This window comes from Bos mutus, chromosome 14, assembly GCF_027580195.1.
Source record: "Bos mutus isolate GX-2022 chromosome 14, NWIPB_WYAK_1.1, whole genome shotgun sequence".
Lineage (NCBI taxonomy): Eukaryota > Metazoa > Chordata > Mammalia > Artiodactyla > Bovidae > Bos > Bos mutus.
The window spans coordinates 21359358-21379826 of NC_091630.1; the positions used below are offsets into that span (position 1 = coordinate 21359358).

The 20469-nt window shown below is 35.8% G+C and overlaps 1 protein-coding gene across 1 annotated transcript in view; it reads left to right on the forward strand.

The window, feature by feature from the left end:
* The window catches only part of RIMS2 (regulating synaptic membrane exocytosis 2), a 601046-nt gene that overhangs the window by 282066 nt on the left and 298511 nt on the right, over window positions 1-20469 (forward strand). The window contains exon 6 of the mRNA XM_070382789.1: window positions 4618-5543. Within this exon, the coding sequence (XP_070238890.1) occupies window positions 4618-5543 (926 nt within the window). The remainder of the gene's footprint in view (window positions 1-4617; window positions 5544-20469) is intronic.

Here is a 20469-nt window from a genome sequence, read left to right on the forward strand (position 1 = left end):
CTTCTAGCATGGCTTTAATACTCTCAGGTACTCTACCTCAAAGCATATTTATAACAACCCAATTCCATGTTAAGTAACTGACAATAGTCAGCCCAATTTCAGAAATCATGACCAATGTTCAAGTTTTACTTAAATAGTATGAAAAATCAACATCCACAGTGTGATTCACATGCTTCAGGCAAATTTCATAATCTCTAGAACAAAGTAATTGTTGGCTTTAATATTGAATTCAGTTTTCCTAAGGTATGATTTTTAAAAAGCACTTAAATAGCTGGCTAAGTGACTTAGCAGCAGCAGCAGCAAGGTCTACTTAATAATATACTTTCTTTTAGAATTGAATTCTGTAATGAATAAGTATTCTTATCAATAAACAGAATCTATATTTCCTGGATTATAAAGTTTCACTGTATTCACTTTATACCCTTCTTACTTTCAGAAATTTAAGTTAACTCCTCAAGGGAATAAAGTATTCCTTTTTCCTTCCTGTGTCTGTCCCATAATAACCATAATGATGTTAAATATATTACTAGAAATTCCTCATTTCCAAAGAGATCTTGTTCTAAATGTTTAATTCTAAAGGGATTGGCACTCAAAATACATTTTTGCCAAAGAAGTCATTTTATAGACAATAGTCTGAAGTCCAACAACAAAAGCAAAATTAACATACAATAATTAACATATAATTACTGCCTTGGGAGTAGTAGGGGAAAGAGAAGAACTAGACTGTTTTAGCATATCAGTGGGTTTGTGTACTGAAGAGAGCAAGCCATGAAAAGCAGAGATAACCTAAGAGACAAGTATTCAATCAGTTCTTTCATTCAGCAGATTGAGCACCTATTATGTGCCACCCTCCTTAGATCCATGGAGCCTGTCTTCTTGAAATATAACATTTAAGCAGTATTATAGATATTTCTGGATAGAAATGGGTAAGATTACCTAGAGGAGTGCAGTGAGGATAAAGACCATCACTAAGTTTATTTTCCTTCAGAATATCCAATTTTCTGTGAACATTTTCTGCAACTTTTTACTTCATTTACTTGTAGTCTTAAATCCCACATTTGAGACATTAATTTGTATTAGTAATCTTAGGCATGAAAGTATTTTGATAATATTGTAAAACCAATGTCCATTCATTCTGATTTAGTCTGCTTGTTTTTCTTTTGACTTTCAACTGAGATGAGACAAAATATAATGAGGTATTTACCAAGTATAATAAATTCCAATTTACTCAGTTTGGAAGCCTGAAATTTTTTGAAAGGGAGGAACATGTGAAAAAGGCTTAGTGGCCTGATTTTAGATGGAATCTAGAGATGAACTATCCTGGAAAATCCTTGATTTAATAAAATAACAGTGAAGAATTCAGTACATTTATATTTCATAAAACAGCTTTGAGTTAAAAAAAAAACAACGGGAAAGAGTAGCAACTAAATGAATCCCCAAGACATTTCCAGCAAAGCTATGTTTTACATGAACGGGCTAGACATAGTGTAACTATGTTATTCAGGTCTTAGTTCAAATGTACTTTTTTAGAAAGACCTTCTTTCTTGAACGCTTCCCTCAGTCACTTTTGTAATTTTACCTTGTTCCAATTTTCTTCCATAGGTCTTCTTAGTATATGAATTTAGCTTAATGTGTTTGTGTGCTTACTGTCTTCCCCACTAGAAAGAACTTCTTGAGGGCAGACACATTATGTGCCTTTTCTCTGTTGTGTTTCCAGCAACCAGCATCATAACTGGCCCATAGTCAGCACTAAATAAATATTTATTGAGTGATTGAACAAATAATGGAGATATAAAAGTATGTTAAAATTTAAGGTTTAGTGGATAGTACTTAAAATTAGGTAATTTAAAGTAGAATGAGTAGTATGCTGGGGAAATATGATCAGTACTGAATGCTAATTAAGTAATTATGAATGGAATGAGTAGTATTTTGTGCAGGGGAAACATAAATTTCTATTCAATACACACTTAATTGTAATAAAATTAAAACTTAGTTAAGCACTCTTTAAATGAAACTTTAAAAATTCTTTCTTATTTTTAGAGACAGATATATTTATTAACTTAGGTTGGAACAATTTGTTATTTAAACACTGAAATGTATTTGAATTCCATAAAGTCTGCATTTAATGGAGGTCAGATGGTCAGTTTGAGAAAGAGCTTATTTAATTGCTTATTCTTTAGAGTTCCCTAGAGAAATTTTCATTTATCTCAGTATATATATTTGTAGTGTAGTAAGTAGATAAGTAGCTAGATAATGAGATGTGAATATTTTAAAAATTGGCACTAGTAAGTTAATTACATCTTGATAAGACTATCATTATTTTTTGCAATGCTTTAAACTTTCATTTAGGCATATTAACTTGATGAAGTTGTGGTACTGATATAAGATCATAATCTTAAGAAATGGAAGAGGATTTTAGAATCACTCAGCTTCTTGTAACAAAGGGTCATCTAATCATTTCTGTATTCCTAATTTATATTATACTACATGGCATTAAGTTTTTATCTAATACATACTTGTTAAAATAATATTTGAGTTAATGTGTATAATCTGTATCTCTCACTTTAAAGTACATGCTCAAAGATTAAACGTCTGTAAAGGTTCGAGTAACTGGTTAATAGTAAAAATAGGACTAAGAAACCCAGATCCCTTAACTCCAGTATTCTTTTCATGATACATTGCTCCCATTCTAGAATATTTTTTCTTTATTCATATGTATAAAAATAATGACAAAAAGAAAATGAATTATGCAGAATAGACACATAAATAGGATATTACGTAAGTTAATGCTGTATAATTTGAGTGCTCTGTTTTGATTGTATATTTTAAACTATTGGAGTCTGGTGTTATGTAAATCACAAACCTAAAAGATTTGTGATTAAGTCCTAAATGTTTTATATGTAAATATGTAAGCGAATGTCCTTTTTTTTTTTTTTTTTTAAGTACATACACTTGCTTAACCATAAAACATTTAAGGCAACAGGCCAGCTCCTTCATTTACTATAGTACTTTTCCCTTTATGGTTCTAGGTTAGAGTCAACCCTAGCAATGCACATGTATGAGGTTTGAAAGGTAGAAGAGATGATAGAAACCATTATTGTCAAGCAGAGTTGCTGGCAGGCAGATGGCCAGATGTGAAAGTTTTAGTGGCTCCTGGATTAAGCTTCTGTTAGTTGACTACCCTAATGTGGTAATCAGCTGAGATAATTGGTGGCAAATTCCCGAAGACTTTTGGAATTCACTGAAGTTTCCTAAGAGCCGTTTCCTGTCCTTGGTTCTCCAGGCTGAGAACAACATTAACGTCTCTGACCTTCATTAGTTAGCAGGATCAGCAATTGTGTAGTTTTGATTTCTATATTGAAACCCTGACTCTCTGGAAAGCCTAGAGTGACTTTTGTTTTTATTAACAGACTCTAACTGATACTTTGACGGATTGCATTCCTGATATGGGGGGTTGGTGATAGAAAAGAGATTTTTAGACGAGAATGATAATTTTGTTACGTTGAGTCATTCCACATGTATCCTTTCTCTGCTCTTTCTTTTGGATCAAAAAATATTATCTAAGAAATTCTCAACTGAGCTCTCTAATCTTTGTCGTCTTTAACTGCAACTGACCCCACCCTTTCATGCGTCCTGGCAAAATCTCTATAACAGTTATTCTAAACCTTTCCTGACATCTTCATGATTCCAGTTCCGTTGCTTCTCATGTCTAGTGATTGCTGTTATTTGAGTTTGTGCCAGAGAAGAGGACAGTATGAACATTTTGTTGACAAAGAGTTATTTGTGTGATTGCAAGGTCTACCAGCTTGAATGGCGTTAGAGGGGCAGGTTGAAAACTGAATGAACAACTGTTTCTCTGAGGCTCTAAGGACATATAGATACAGAAGACAGAAGTGTCATGGAGCCAGCCTTAATTTAATGAAGATGGAATGAACGTAGCAAATCTTTCTGATTTCTTTTTGAAATGAATAAATTATCATAGTTGGTATTTATTTACACTGCTTATCTCAAGTTAAGGCAGTAAAGGGTTGGAAATATAATGATAAGATGAAGATTTAGATGAACCAGTAGTAGCATGATCTAGGCAGATAATGAGTGAAAAATGACTTTTAAGAGTCAACTTTTTAGTAAAAAAATGTTGACTAGACTATTGACCAAACAACTAAAGATCAATCAGTTTAGCTTCATCATGTTTCCAAGTAACTATGAAATCAAAGTATCAGGAATAGAGAGAAAAGAAGATGAAATTTTTCTAAGCTTCTGAATAACAATTGGGAGATAGCATAAGGGTATTGAGCCAAGCAAAAAAGTTAGAATAAAGGCTATTTTGTAGCAGCAAAATGAAATGTTGATTATTTGATTTGTGGGCATATATATATTCCATACAGGGTATGCCATTGAAGAAGCATATTAAAAGTACCTTTTAAATTTCCTATTTGAACTGAATAAAATGAGTATCAGTAAAACTTTTGTTATGGCATGACTTCAAAATTAAAAAAAAAAAAAAGAAGCAAAAGAACTATTTGAATTTATCCATCCAACCTTCCAGTGAATCAGTAAAATGTGAAATTGCTTAAATTCTGCTCTTCTTATCATTCTTTTTCTTTGGTTATTTAGGAAAAGAAGTCCATCAGTGTCTAGAGATCAGAACAGAAGATACGACCAAAGGGAAGAAAGAGAAGAATATTCACAGTATGCTACTTCGGACAGCGCAATGCCTAGATCTCCATCAGATTATGCTGATAGGAGGTCTCAACCTGAACCTCAGTTTTATGAAGAGTCTGATCATATAAATTATAGGGACTCCAACAGGAGAAGTCATAGACATTCCAAAGAATATATTGTAGATGACGAGGATGTGGAGAGTAGAGATGAATATGAAAGACAGAGGAGAGAGGAGGAATACCAGGCGCGCTATCGAAGTGATCCGAATTTGGCCCGTTATCCAGTCAAGCCACAGCCCTATGAAGAACAAATGCGTATCCATGCTGAAGTGTCACGAGCCAGGCATGAGAGAAGGCACAGTGATGTTTCTTTGGCAAATGCTGAATTGGAAGACTCCAGGATTTCTATGCTAAGGATGGAACGACCATCAAGGCAAAGGTCTATATCTGAACGTAGAGCTGCCATGGAAAATCAGCGATCTTATTCAATGGAAAGAACTCGAGAGGCTCAGGGACCAAGTTCTTATCCACAAAGGACCACAAACCATAGTCCTCCTACCCCCCGGAGGAGTCCAATACCCATTGATAGACCAGACGTGAGACGTACTGACTCACTAAGGAAACAACACCACCTAGATCCTAGTTCTGCTGTAAGGAAAACGAAACGGGAAAAAATGGAAACAATGTTAAGGAATGATTCTCTCAGTTCTGACCAGTCAGAGTCAGTGAGACCTCCACCACCAAAGCCTCATAAATCAAAGAAAGGAGGTAAAATGCGCCAGGTTTCATTGAGCAGTTCAGAGGAGGAATTAGCTTCTACACCTGAATATACCAGTTGCGATGATGTTGAGATTGAAAGTGAGAGTGTGAGTGAAAAAGGTAAGCACTATATTCTAATCATACATTTGCCTGTAATTAATAAGAGTTTTTCTTTTAGGCTGTATTTCTGAGTAGTCCCTTAATAGGTATTACAACCTTTGTTTTTAAGTTCTTTAATGGTGCTAATTATGTGAATAAAATTTGAAGTTATAAAAAGTGAATTTCTTTGGTAATTAATTTTCATAGAAGAAAAGTCTACTGATTTTTTGAAATTAGTTTTTGTTTCTGAAAATGTCCTTGCATCACTTGATGGCAAATTTTAAAATGCCTGTTAGCTATAGTTGTAAAAATAACATCTTTTGTGTTTCCTTTTAAAAGGAACAGTATGTTTATTACAGAACATCTGAAAAATTGCTCAGTATAAAGAATTAAATACAAGCTATCCTTAGTCCTTTCTGCCAGATATAGCTGTTGCTAACATTTTGTTGTATTCCCTCTTCCAGTTCATATATATTTTGCATATTTACAAAATTGGTATCATACTATATAATTTTCTATTCTGATTTTTTTCAGTTGATCGTGTATCATTAGCTTTTCTCTAAGCCTTCAGATGTTCTTCAGAAATGCTTTAAATGACTGCATTAGTGTTCTATCATAAGGAAGAACCACAAACTAACTATTCATCTACTTGATGTCGTTGCAGCTGCTTCCAATTGCTAGTGTAAATGATATTATAATGGCTACCTTTGTACATAATTTTTTGCCTGTTTTCTGAGTATTTCACGGATACCTATTTGTGCTTCGAATCTTTTAAGCTTTTAATTCAGATTAGCAGCCTGCTCTGCAGAAAGATTATAACACTCTGTTCCGTCAGATGTGCTTGAGTTTTCAGTCTTAATGCTCCAAATTTTTGCCATTTGAATAGACCTCAAAAAATACTATCTTTTTGTCATTTTATTTTGATTGTGAAGATGAATGTTTTGCTATATTGTTCTATGAATTGTCTGTTCTTTCCTTTTATTGCTTCTGCCCGAGATCCTATTGCATGTTAATTGGTTTTGCTCTTGTTGATTGATGAGATATTTTTAAATGGTTAGAATTTTACTCATTTAGCTGTCATATATTCCAGATATATTTCCCATTTTGATGTTGAGCTAGTAATTTTCTTTGGTCATTTGGAAATACTGAATTTAGTATAGCTAACTGCATATTTCATGATTTTTTTCCATCCTTTTATCCCTAGAAACTCTTTATTTATCACCAAATCAGTTAAATATTTAACTGTATACTCCTCATATTTTTATTATTTCATTTTTTAAAAATTTTGACTTTTCAATCTTTCTGAAATTTGTTTTAAAGAAAGTGAAAGAAAGTGTTAGTTACTCAGTCGGGTCCGACTCTTTGTGATTCCATGGACTGCAGCCCACCAGGCTGCTCTGTCCATGCAAATTTCCAGGCAAGAATACTGGAGTGGGTTGCCATGCCCTTCTGTAGGTGATCTTCCCGACCCAGGAATCGAACCCAGGTCTCCTGCTTTGCAGGCAGATTCTTTACCATCTGAGCCACTTAGATGGTAAAATAATTGCTTAAATTGCTTAACATAATTACTTATAATTACTTAAAATAGTTACTTAGAAATAGAAATGAAAGGTGGTTTCCAATCTGATCTGAAAACAGAAAATGTGATTTTAAAATAACTAATAAGAAATATGAGAGGCCTACATGAAGGAAGCTATTCAACTTCACTGAGCACCATAAAAGAAGATGTGAGTAGAGATTCATTTTATGTTCCTTATTGGGAAGTCTAAATACTATAAAGATGCATGTTCTTTCCAAACAATTGTTGGGGGTAGTAACATTCTAGTCATAACCCAATTGGTTGCCTGGAGCATCCTATTTCTAAAGTCAATCTGAAAGTTGTAGAGGAGAAAAAAAACAGCGCATTTTGTTTCCGTCTGTGTGTTTTAGTTTCTTGTGTGAATTAGGCTGATAAAAGATTAATAAGAGAAAAACAAGTTTATTAATCATCATGTGCATTTTGCATACATATGCTCACTCAGCTATAAGAAACTCAAAGAAGTGTTTAGAATTTAGGTTCATATAGCATCTTAACAAAGAACAATACAGTTTTTAAAGAGATGACAGAAGAAAGGCAAGAGACTTCTTGAGTTTCTAGAGCTGCCAATTGTGGGAAGGTAAATTTGGAGGGGGAATCTAGTGGAAGATAAGGGCTAGCTAGTAAACTTTATTACGCATATTCTTCTGGAGCCATCTCTGGGCTGATACAGAGTAATGAAATAATGTCCTTTCTGGTATAGAGGGCAGAGGGGAACAGCTTTACGAATTTATGTCCTGCTTTTAGGCCTATGTGGGGAGGACAGGGAACTTTCCTTATATCTGCTTCTTCTCAATTATCTTCAGCTCAAAATAATCCTTATGCCAGGGTTGGCATGTGAATGTATGGCAAAAACCACCACAATATTGTAAAGTAATTAGCCTCCAATTAAAAAAAAAAAAAAAAAACAAACAAAATAAAAAAACAAATGAGAGATGCAGAATGCATTACAAACTGAAGGTGAAGATACGTTATCTCTTGGGGAAAATGAATATACAGTGAAAGAAATCAAGTTAAAGCCTTATTTCATAGAAGTTGCATTTAAGTGATAAATGATAGGAAAATTGTGTTTATGAAAATATGAAAGTCTATATAGAGAAGTTGTAGATCTTAATTTTATCATAGATCATATAGAAAATTTATTTCCCAGAAAATATATTACTTCCTAAGGTATATCTAATTATCATTATTTTGGTCACATTCCGTATTTGCCTGAATGTATCACAATACCTAAGAAAAATAAGTTTTGTTATCTATAGTAGTTTGGTTTAGATTTTGTTATTTATTTATATTATTTTTTGCTAACTCAGTGCCTTTACTTTTACCACATAGATGGAAAAAGCAAAACAAATGCACCGGTCCAATTCTTGAAAGCTTTTTATATGTAATATTCTTCTAAGGGCTTATGCTTTGTTTCAGGATTTTGAAGTATACACTTATAAATATCTCACATAAATATAAAGCTATGTATGAGTTAAACTAAAATCCTATGTAATACTGCTTAAGCATGAGAAGAAACTATACTCATTCACATCACTTTTTTCTCCTAACTTGAAGTAGTAGACCACTTTTAGATAGTCTTTCTCATCTTAATAATTTGTTTCAGAGTATGATTTCTGCCAACATGTTCTTCCAGTGGGCAATCATAATTTAATTCAGCTTTGGAGGAGGAAATTAAATAAAATAACCTTTTCCCGTTTGACATTATCTCCAATATGAGGAGAAATTGTAGCTGTTGAGAAACTAGAATAATATGGGAAAGACTGAATTGTGTTGTATCTTGACTTTTCATCATTAGCCTTTTTTTATTATTTTTGGAAAAAGTGTCAATGAGGCTAGTAGCATTCCCATACCCAAATGTGACAACCCAAAGTATCTCCAGACATTGCTAGTTATTCCTTGTGGGATATTTGTGGGATATCCTCCATCCCTAGGCCTTCCTGTTATTCTCCTTCCCTTCTTCCTTTCAGAATCCATTGAGAGAGTCATGACTGGTATTAAAAAAAAAGGGGGAAACCAGAATAGGACAGAGTAGAAAATATCAAAGTGAATTGCACATCTGTAAAGTATTATTTTAGTGTTGCATGTGTTCTTTAGGCTCACAGTGTAAAATATATATTTTTACTGTGGATCATGGCCAAGAATGTTTTAAAGCTACTTTTTTATTAGGATTTTGTGACTTACTTATCATAGTATTTCCTGCCTCTCCCATCTCTTCTACCAGACTTACCTGGAAAAAGGTCTAAGAATAGTGTTCAGTGGCTAATTGATGTATTGTGGACATAATACATTTTCTTATTTGATATATTTTAATCTTAATGTTATAATATAATATTAAAATGTTTAATAATAAAGGATGTTTATCAGTTTTCATAATCAGTAACAAGACAAAAATGTAATTACAATTGCAAGCCATAATGGAAACATGATTAACCTAACAAAACAAACAAAATAATTACATACAATTTGAGGGGTCAAGCAGAGTGCTGTGATAAGTGGAAGTGCATAGATGCACACTTGTTTATTTCCTCAGCCAGTCTATGTCTTTTGATTGGTGCATCGAACCTATTTGCCTTTAAGGTAATTATCAATATATGTGATCCTATTACTGTTTTCTTAATTGTTTTGGGTTTATTTTCTGTAGGTAGAGCTTTTCCTTCTCTTCTTTTCTGCCTAGAGAAGTTCCTTTAGCATTTATTGTAAAGCTGGTTTGGTGATGCTGATTTCCTTTAGCTTTTGCTTGTCTGGAAAGCTTTTGATTTCACCATCAGATCTGAAAGAGAGTCTTACTGGGTAGAATATTCTTGGTTATAGGTTTTTCTCTTTCATCACTTTACATATGTCATGCCATTCCCTTCTGGCTTATAGAGTTTCTGTTGAGAAATCAGCTGATAGCCTGATGGGAGTTCCCTTGTATGTTATTTGTCATTTTTCCCTTGTTGCTTTTAATATTTTATCTCTGTCTTTAACTTTTATCAGTTTGATTACTGTGTGTCTTGGTAGATTCTTCCTTGGGTTTATCCTACCTGGGAATCTGTGCTTCCTGGACTTGGTTGATTATTTCCTTTCCTATTTTACTAAAGTTTTCAGCTAACTCTTCAAATGTTTTCTCAGGTCCTTTCTCTCTCTCTTCTCCTTCTGGGACTCCTATAATTCAAATATTCATGCATTTAATGCTGTTCCAGAGGTCTCTCAGGCTGTCTCCATGTCTTTTCATTCTTTTTTCTATATTCTGTTCTGAGGCAGTGATTTCTACCATTCTGTCTCCCAGGTCATTTATCTGTGCTTCTCCCTTGGTTATTCTGCTGTGGATTCCTTCTAGTGTAGTATTCATCACTGTTTCTTCTTTAGTTCTTGTAGATCTTTGGTAAACATTTCTTGTATCTTCTCAATCTTTGCCTCCATTCTTTTTCCAAGATCCTGAATCATGTTCACTATCATTATTCTGAATTCTTTTTCTGGAAGGTTGACTCAATTCAGTTTAGTCACTCAGTTGTGTCTGACTCTTTGCGATTCCATGGACTGTAGCACGCCAAGCTTTCCTGTCCATCACGAACTCCTGGAGCTTGCTTAAACTCATGTCCATTGAGTTGGTCATGCCATCCAACTATCTCTGTCACCTTCTCCTACTGTTTTCAGTCTTTCCCAGCATCAGGATTTTTTACTAATGAGTCAGTTCTTCGCATCAGGTGGCCAAAGTATTGGAGTTTCAGCTTCAGCATCAGTCCTTCCAATGAACACCCAGGACTGATCTCCTTTAGGATGGACTGGTTGGATCTTCTTGCAGTCCAAGGGACTCTCCAGAGTCTTCTCCAGTACCACAGCTCAAAAGTATCACTTCTTTGTGCTCAGCTTTCTTTATGGTCCAACTCTAACATCCATACATGACTACTGGAAAAACCATAGCTTTGACTATATAGACCTTTGTCGCTAAAGTAATGTCTTGGAAGGTTGCCTGTCTCCACTTCATTTAGTTGTTTTTCTAGGGTTTTATCTTGTCCCTTCATTTGGGTCATAACTTTCTGCTTTCATCCCAATTAACTTTCTGTAATGTGGTTTCATTTTATTCACTGTGGGATTGTGGTTCTTTTTGCTTCTTCTGTCTGCCCTCTGATGAAGGAGTCTAAGAGGCTTGTGTAAGCTTCCTGATGGGAGGGACTGGTGGTGGGGAAAACTGGGTTCTACTCTGGTGGGCAGGGCCTTGCTCAGTAAAGCTTTAATCTAATTACCTGCTGATGGGTGGAGTTGTGCTCCCTCCTTGGTAGTTTTATGTCCTGAGGCAAGCCAGCCCTGGGCTCTATGGTCAGGTTAATGGCAATCTCCAAGGGTGTTTACACCAAAAGGGACCTTTCTAGACAGTTGCTGGCAGTCCTCTCATCCCTGCAGCAAGCCCCTGCTGGCCCACGCCACCACAGGCGACCCTCCCACACTAGCAGGTAGTTTTGGCGCAGTTTCCTGTGGAGTCACTGCTCCTTTTCTCTAAGACTTGGTGTGCACAAGGTTTTGTTTGTGCCCTCCACGACTGGAGTCCCTGTTTCCCCCAGTCCTGTGGAAGTGTTGTAATCAAATCCCGCTGGGCTTCAAGGTCAGATTCCCTGAAGATTCCCAGTCCCTTTGTCAGGTCCCCAGGTGGGAAGCCTGAAGTGGTTTTCCAAACCTTCACAACAGTAGGAGAACTTCTTTGGTATTATTGTTCTCCAGTTTATGGGTCAGCCACTCGGTGGGTATGGGATTTGCTTTTTTTTAAAATTACATGTTGTCAACCATTTGTCCAGTTGCAGAGAAGACGTGCAGTTTGATCTTTTATCTAAGATCAATTGTGGAGAGTTTTAGTTTCCTCTGTCTTCCAGGTCCTGATCTGACTGATTTTGTTTGACTGTTGTAGGTCTCTTGCTTCTGTGTAAATTCTTGAGAGACTGGGGTAGTAAATGCAAGAAAAATGCGTATGGCAGTTTCCTGAGCAATAAATTGTGAAATATTTGATGTCGTTAGAATCTTTAAGGTGACACAACGGCTTCCTTTTATTTATTTTTGGGAGAGAGTGTATGTAGATATGAAGGTGGGGTAATTTACAGACCAGACCAGAATAGGAGGAAGGGAAGACAGACTGCAAACCTCCAGATAGAAATAGGTGTTTTAAAATAGTAAAGGCAAACCCCCAAAGATACCAACTTTATGTATTTATATCTGAGTTTAGATGTCAGTATCCATTGTGAAATTTATCCCCCTATATCATCTCAAGTTTCTTACAATTTTTAAGTAATTAATTTACTGTATGTCTTTATAAAGAAAAGAGACTATTGAAATGATAGGCAATATACATTAGAAACTTGAGGAAAATCTTGACTTATGGTATTTGAGACTAATTAAACATGAAGGGAATTGTTAACTATGTGAACTAAATTTTTCTTTTTAATAAGGTCTAGTAATGGGGAGATTTAAAAATCTTCAGTTAGGTGTTTATTACTAACACTTTCACAAGTAAAATTTTTTAGATTTATTACTTTGTTTTATATTCACTCAATCTACTGGTAAAATAATTTTATGCTAAGTAATTATTCCAATTGTAACATGAGTCTTAGAACTTCACTGCAGAATTTTAAAAAATCAATCACATCAAAGATATAGGTATATAATTATTCTGTTATATTGTGCAGCATTGCACAATTGTTTCATTGTCTTTTCTAAAAGTATACTTTTTATGAGCTGATAAATCAAGTTGCAAATACATATTATGAAGGTGATTTCTGACTTGAAATTATGTAACATAAATATAAGCTGTTTAAGAGGCTAAACTGACTCAAAGTTAATTTGTGAAGTGACTAGACAGAAGGTAGATTTACAACTAGGATAAAGGAGAGTTTTTTGTTTCTTGATAAATTGCAACATGTAAAATGTTTAAGATAGTAATTCCTTCTAGTTGTAAAAATATTTTCTTATTAATTATGGATAAAACAGTGTATTAGACATTTGCCTAAAAAAAAGGATTATGTTTAATGGAAAACTTAGTATCCAAGAAATATGTCAGGTATATATATTAAGGGAAAATTTTCTTCAAATTTCAGTTTGTGGGATATTTGAGAGGGTGTTTAGCTAATTGAATGAAAAATTAACAGCAAATTAAATTATTGACTAGTTGTTGAAATTAGTTTGGTAAATAGTAAAGGGTAACATTTAATTTATAATGAAGTCTCTGTTAAATTGAACTAGAATATAGTAGATAGTGCCTAGATATTTCTATTTAGTATGGCTTTAAAATTTTAATAATGAAATTCATTCAATGGATAGAAAAATACACAATTTTGGAAAAGACATTGCTCTTAACTGGTAAGAAGATATCAGAGCAAATACCCTAATCGTGTTACAAATGCTGTACAAACCAATTTTGCTTGACTTACAAAGGGTTGAAATAGCAGAAAAGTTGCATCTATTTCAGTATTTTAAGAAGTATACAGTAGATTCATTCATTCATTCTTTATATCATTAAACCAAAATATATTAAATAGCAATGATTTAGAGTATTAGAGTATGAAACATGAACTATGAAAGCGTTGTTTTATCACCCTAGAATTGCAGCTTTGTGGAACAGGAGTAAGAACTTGTGATCCAAATGACTGCATTTATGCTAACTGACTCATCTAAGAAAATTGTACATTGGATTGGCTTCTGTTTTTGTTAGTGTGTGCTTGAAGCTGTCTGTTTTCCTTTGGAGGATTTATCTATAAGAAGGGCTTCTTGAGAAATTATTTGGGATATGGGTAGCTGTGTTTCAGAGCAAAATGACAACTCAAATTATTGCCATTCTTAACCCCATTCTTCCTTGTACTGATTCTCTGTCTCTTTTTGTAAAGCTTAGTGTGATTAAGATCTCTTTCAGGAGCAAATAAAGTGAGCCTGACACAATCAGCATGGAATCCTAGAGTACAAGACTGTTGTTTTTTTCAGCAGAGGATCTAATGAAATATAAGGAAAAGTTTCATTACATAGGAATCTAAGATGCTCCTGATACTTATCTTTTGTTCAAATCTTGAAATATATATTTATCTTAATTAATTCATGGAATAGATTGTTGAATTAAATAGTAAGATGTATGAAAATTGTGAACGTTAATGAATGAGCAAAATGATAAGAACAAGTTGTGATATATACGGTGATATGTATGTTATGATATGTAAGATGAAAAGCATCAAAAAAAGAAAACAGAGAATACAAGCCTGCTAAAACTCTAAGTTTAGAATAAATGAATATGAATGGAATATATTTCAGTCTCTTCAAACCAAATGCATTTTAGATATGATTATATTTTACAAAATAAACATATTCAGAAATATGTGTGTGCATGTGTGAATGTGCACACAGTGTCGAAAGAGTCAGCAGTTCAGTCGAGTTTCTTACAGATGATTGTAAAAGCCACTTTATTTCAGCATATCCTATTCTATATATGTTGAGAGTTTTTAAAGAAAAAAGTAATTTCCCGTGGGACCATTTTGCTTTGCTTTTTTATTAAGGATATCTAGGTTTTGACCTGAAATTTGTGCCTTGTATCTTATTCTTTGAGATAATGAAAGGGGCCTGAGTCTCTAAATTTTACTGAGGAAACAGGAAATAAGTGTTTCTAATTGTAAACTTTATGTATTTTCTCAAAGGAGTAATGTTATTCAGTTCAGTTCAGTTCAGTTCAGTCACTCAGTCATGTCCAACTCTTAGCGACCCTGTGAACCGCAGCACGCCAGGCCTCCCTGTACATCACCAACTCCTGGAGTTTACTCAAACTCATGTCCATTGAGTTGGTGATGCCATCCAATTATCTCATCCTCTGTCATCTCCTTCTCCTCCTGCCCTCAATCTTTCCCAGCATCAGGGTCTTTTCCAATGAGTCAGTTCTTCACATCAGGTGACCAAAGTATTGGAGTTTCAGCTTCAGCATCAGTCCTTCCAATGAACACCCAGGACTGATCTCCTTTAGGATGGACTGGTTGGATCTTCTTGCAGTCCAAGGGACTCTCCAGAGTCTTCTCCAGTACCACAGTTCAAAAGCATAAGTTCTTTGGCACTCAGCTTTCTTTATAGTCCAGCTCTAACATCCACACATGACTACTGGAAAAACCATAGCCTTGACTGGATGGATCTTTATTGACAAAGTAATGTCTCTGCTTCTTAATATGCTGTCTAGGTTGGTCACAACTTTCCTTCCAAGGAGTAAGCATCTTTTAATTTCATGGCTGCAATCACCATCTGCAGTGATTTTGGAGCCCCCCAAAATAAAACCATCCACTGTTTCCACTGTTTCCCCATCTATTTGCCATGAAGTGATGGGACCAGATGCCATGACCTTAGTTTTCTGAATGTTGAGCTTTAAGCCAACTTTTTCACTCTCCACTTTCATTTTTATCAAGAGGCTCTTTAGTTCCTCTTCATTTTCTGCCAAAAGGGTGGTGTTATTTGCATATCTGAGGTTTTTGATATTTCTCCTGGCAATCTTGATTCCAGCTTGTGCTTCTTCTAGCCCAGGGTTTCTCATGATGTACTCTGCATATAAGTTAAATAAGCAGGGTGACAGTATACAGCCTTGACATACTCCTTTTCCTATTTGGAACCAGTCTGTTGTTCCATGTCCATTCTAACTTTTACTTCCTGACCTGCATACAGATTTCTCAAGAGGCAGGTCAGGTGGTCTGGTATTCCCATCTCTTTCAGAATTTTCCACAGTTTATTGTGATCCACACAGTCAAAGGCTTTGGCATAGTCAATAAAGCAGAAATAGATGTTTTCCTGGAACTCTCTTGCTTTTTCCATGATCCAGTAGATGTTGCCAATTTGATCTCTGGTTCCTCTGCCTTTTCAAAAACCAGCTTGAACATCTGGAAGTTCACAGTTCACGTATTGCTGAAGCCTGGCTTGGAGAATTTTGAGCATTATTTTATTCGCGTGTGGAATGAGTGCAATTGTGCAGTAGTTTGAGCATTCTTTGGCATTGCCTTTCTTTGGGATTGGAATGAAAACTGACCTTTGCCAGTCCTGTGGCCACTGCTGAGTTTTCCAAATTTGCTGACATATTGAGTGCAGCACTTTCACAGCATCATCTTTTAGGATTTGAAATAGCTCTGCTGGAATTCCATCACTTCCATTAGCTTTGTTCATAAAGATGCTTCCTAAGGCACACTTGACTTCACATTCCTGGATGTCTGGCTCTAGGTAAGTGATCACACTATCGTGATTATCTGGGTTGTGAAGATCTTTTTTTTTTTAATTTTAATTTTATTTTATTTTTAAACTTTACATAATTGTATTAGTTTTGCCAAATATCAAAATGAATCCACCACAGGTATACCTGTGTTCCCCATCCTGAACCCTCCTCCCTCCTCCCTCCCCATACCCTCCCTCTGGGTCGTCCCAGTGCACTAGCCCCAAGCATCCAGTATCGTGCATCGAACCTGGACTGGCATCTCATTTCATACATGATATTTTACATGTTTCAATGCCATTCTCCCAAATCTTCCCACCCTCTCCCTCTCCCACAGTCCATAAGACTGTTCTATACATCAGTGTCTCTTTTGCTGTCTCGTACACAGGGTTATTGTTACCCTCTTTCTAAATTCCATAAATTATCTTTTTATTTGCTTGATTCAGCAAATTTAAGGAACCACTTCCAGCCACTAAGCTAGGTACTTGGATCCTGTGGCATAAAAGGCATATGACTATTTTGCTTTTGTTTTAATCTGGGAAATTTTTAAAATTTCACCTTTATTTTTGCAGAATAATTTCTTTGGATATAGAATTCCTGGTTGACAAAATCTCTCCCCCTCTTTGAGTGCTTTGTATGTCATTGAATTTTTTTCTGGTGATAATAGTTTTACCTTCTTTTTGGTCACTCCTGTGTCTGCATAGTCTAATTTTCAGCTAGAGATTTGAACAGAAATTTTGCTCAATATAGTCAGCTTTTAAGGCTTTCACTCTCTGCTAATCAATCTGTGTGTGTGTGTATGGGGACATATTCAGAGTTCAGCCAGTTTTCAAGTCACTTGCTTGAATTTTGCTTTCTACTAGAATCTCTCCAGATCTACCCAGAACATGGTATAATTTCCTTATCAGTGTGATATGTGTGAATTTTATCAAGCTTTTTTCTGTGATTGTCTTATTTCCAGGGTCTCCCTATCTGCCATTCACCTTATATACGACTGCAGTCTTAACCTAATAAAGCTGCTGGTTCTCTTGTTGTTTCCTATTGGGTTTACTTCTTTTAGCAGACAGAGCCACGACTTTTTATCCCATCCCAAATCAAGGTGCAAAGCTGCTGGTAACAAAGCTGCTGACTTTCCCAGCCAGCCTTACACTGCTAAAGCTACTGATCCTTTGTGTGTATGCGTGCTCATTTGGGTTCGACTCTGAGACTCCATGGACTGTAGCCTTCCAGACTCCTCTGTCCATGGGATTCTCTAGGCACAAATACTGAAGTGGGTTGCCAGTGGATCTTCCTGACCCAGAGGTCGTAACACTGTCTCTTGCGTCTCCTGCATTGACCTGCGGATTCTTTACGACTGGACCACCTGGGCAAATATACTATACTGGAAGGGGGCTGTGGGGGCAGCCCTAGGCGAGAAGGCTTCTGTTATTATCTGGAACTGTAGCATTTTTTTCAATTTTTTAATGAGCCTTTGATTTCCACAGCCATGCGTTTGTTGTTTTTGACAATTTCATCCTGGCTTCTACTTGAATTTTTGTGAGGGAACTAGCTGACACTTCAAGCCACTAAGCCAGAAGTTCCTCCCTGCCTGTTTTCATGATTTTGTGAATCTGGAATTCAGGCAGGGTTCAACTACATAATTTTCTTCTTCATAGAGTGCTGTGTGGAATAAAGTAAAAAAAGCTGTAATAATTTTTTGTATGGCAACAGATGGTAACTAGACTTACTGTGTTGATCATTTTGTAATGTATAAAAATATTGAATCCGTAAGTTGGACACCTAAAATTCATACAGTATTGCAAGTCAATTATACTTTAATAAAATACAAAATGAAATAAAATTGGAACTTAATGTGTTAAAAAATAAGGGTGAATCATCTTACACCCTTATTTTTTATTTAATCTTTACCAGTTAGGGAGGGTGTTTTCAGAGACTTCCAGTAGGCTTATAATGACAGTTCTTAATCCCACAGGCCAAGGAATCTTAGTTCTTCCAGAGGCCAGATCTGTCCACTGGGGACTGCTATAGTGACCACTGTCGTTGTTGTTTGGTTGCTAAGTCGTGTCCGACTCATTGTGATCCCATGGGCTGTAGCCCACCAGGTTCCTCTGTCCGTGGGATTTCCCAGGCAAGAATACTACACCATTTCCTGCTTCAAGGAATCTTCCCAACACACAGATTGAACCCATGTCTCCTGCACTGGCAGTCGGTACCACTGTTAGAACTTGATAAATTAGTAACAATACCTGTGAGGATATAAGGGCAGGAAGATAATGGAAGAGAAATTAAACTCTGAGCAGGTAAACCTTCTCCAAACCCACTGGAGTTTGAAGCGGGTGTAGATCTGTAAGGATGACCTAGTTGAGGCAGGAGCCAGGAGGGCTCCACATAGCTGCCCCCTGGGGAGGGACCATAACTTCTTACATAAAGGACTCTGCCATGAGCACTGAATATGCAACACTTGGGGCAGTTTGAGGAGTGAGTGCAGTTCTGAGGGGTTCATATGGATGATATTCAAAAACATCCAATAAGATTTTGTTCTGAGTATTGTCCCCTTGTTTTTATGAGAGGGGTATAACAATTTTAAGCATCCTGTACTCAAATAACCTTTGGAAACTGAGGGAAATTTTTCTAGAAGCCTTCTCTGTATACTTCATATGTTTTGGGGCCATAATTGTTACTCACGCAGTTCCCAGTTAATCATTGACAGTAGTGCTGAAATTATCAAGATTGGCTTAAGTTCCCAGTTCTAAGGGGACAGAAAGTGATTGTTGGATAGAGAGCCAATTATGCCTGCCAAAAGTATTTATTGTAAGGGTTATAATAGTGCAAAACTGGGAAAAAAAAAAAAGCCACCTGTCCAGAAATAAAGTGCTGGAGTTGTTTGGTACCAACTTGTGAAAGCCAATTGTTTGCATCTCTTCCCACATTCAATGACTTAGTATTGGTAGGTCAAAATTGGCTTAAGTGAAAGTATTTGGTTTATGGAAATAGACAGACGTTACAAAACAAGTCTTGTTTTCACCCTGGGAAGCAGGTTGTTAAATTTAAGTACCATATCACGGAAATCTATTTGAAATTTGGATAATTATGGAGACTGTGGTAACAAAGAATACTATCCAGGCAATAATGTAAACTTCTGTAAACAGAAGCTGAATTGAAAGTTATGTCTGCTATGTTAAAATGACATATGCATGTAGAACTAGAAAGAAAAAAGGGTAAATTAAAAGTTTGGGGGAATAGTTTGTAAAAAAAAATTAATGTAGAATTTTAATAATAATAATGGATTAAAATCTGATTCAAATATTTATAAATATATAAAATAATAATGCTTTTTAGGTATGCTTAGTAAATTGTTTTTGTTGTTGTTCATTCGCTGAGGTCATGTCCGACTCTTTGTGACCCCATGATCTCCTTGCTGTCCAAGGGACTCTTCATATGAAATACGCTTCAATATGAAAAAAATGTATTTCATGCCTGTTGTGTGCCTGTTGCTGTGCTAAGTGCTATGTATAAGATAATACAGTAGGACTCTGCTCAAGAGATAAGCATGTAAGCAAATGAGGAATATTGTATGATATATATGAAATAATTAAATATGAGATATTGATATAATTTGGAGAAGGAAGAGATATTTCTAACTTGACTTATTAGGAAGGGCTTTACAAAGGAGTTGCTATGTGCATTGAGTTTTGAAAGTTGAATAGAATTTTCCCACAGAACAAAGAAGGTATTGGATGGGGACAGGTGGTCATTCTACACATTCGACTTCACCCATTATGTCAGTAAAAACAGTTTTTATGGAGCACTTACTATTTGCTAGACATTACTTACGGAGAAGGCAATGGCACCCCACTCCAGTACTTTTGCCTAGAAACTCCCATGGATGGAGGAGCCTGGTGGGCTGCAGTCCATGGGGTCGCTAGAGTCGGACACAACTGAGTGACTTCACTTTCACTTTTCACTTTCATGCATTGGAGAAGGAAATGGCAACCCACTCCAGTGTTCTTGCCTGGAGAATCCCAGGGACGGGGGAGCCTGGTGGGCTGCCGTCTGTGGGGTCGCACAGAGTCGGACACGACTGAAGCGACTTAGCAGCAGCAGCAGCAGACATTACTTGACACTGGAGGGGGGCAAAGATGAAAAAAGCCATTTCCTTCCCTTAAGAAATTCATAAGACTTTCAAG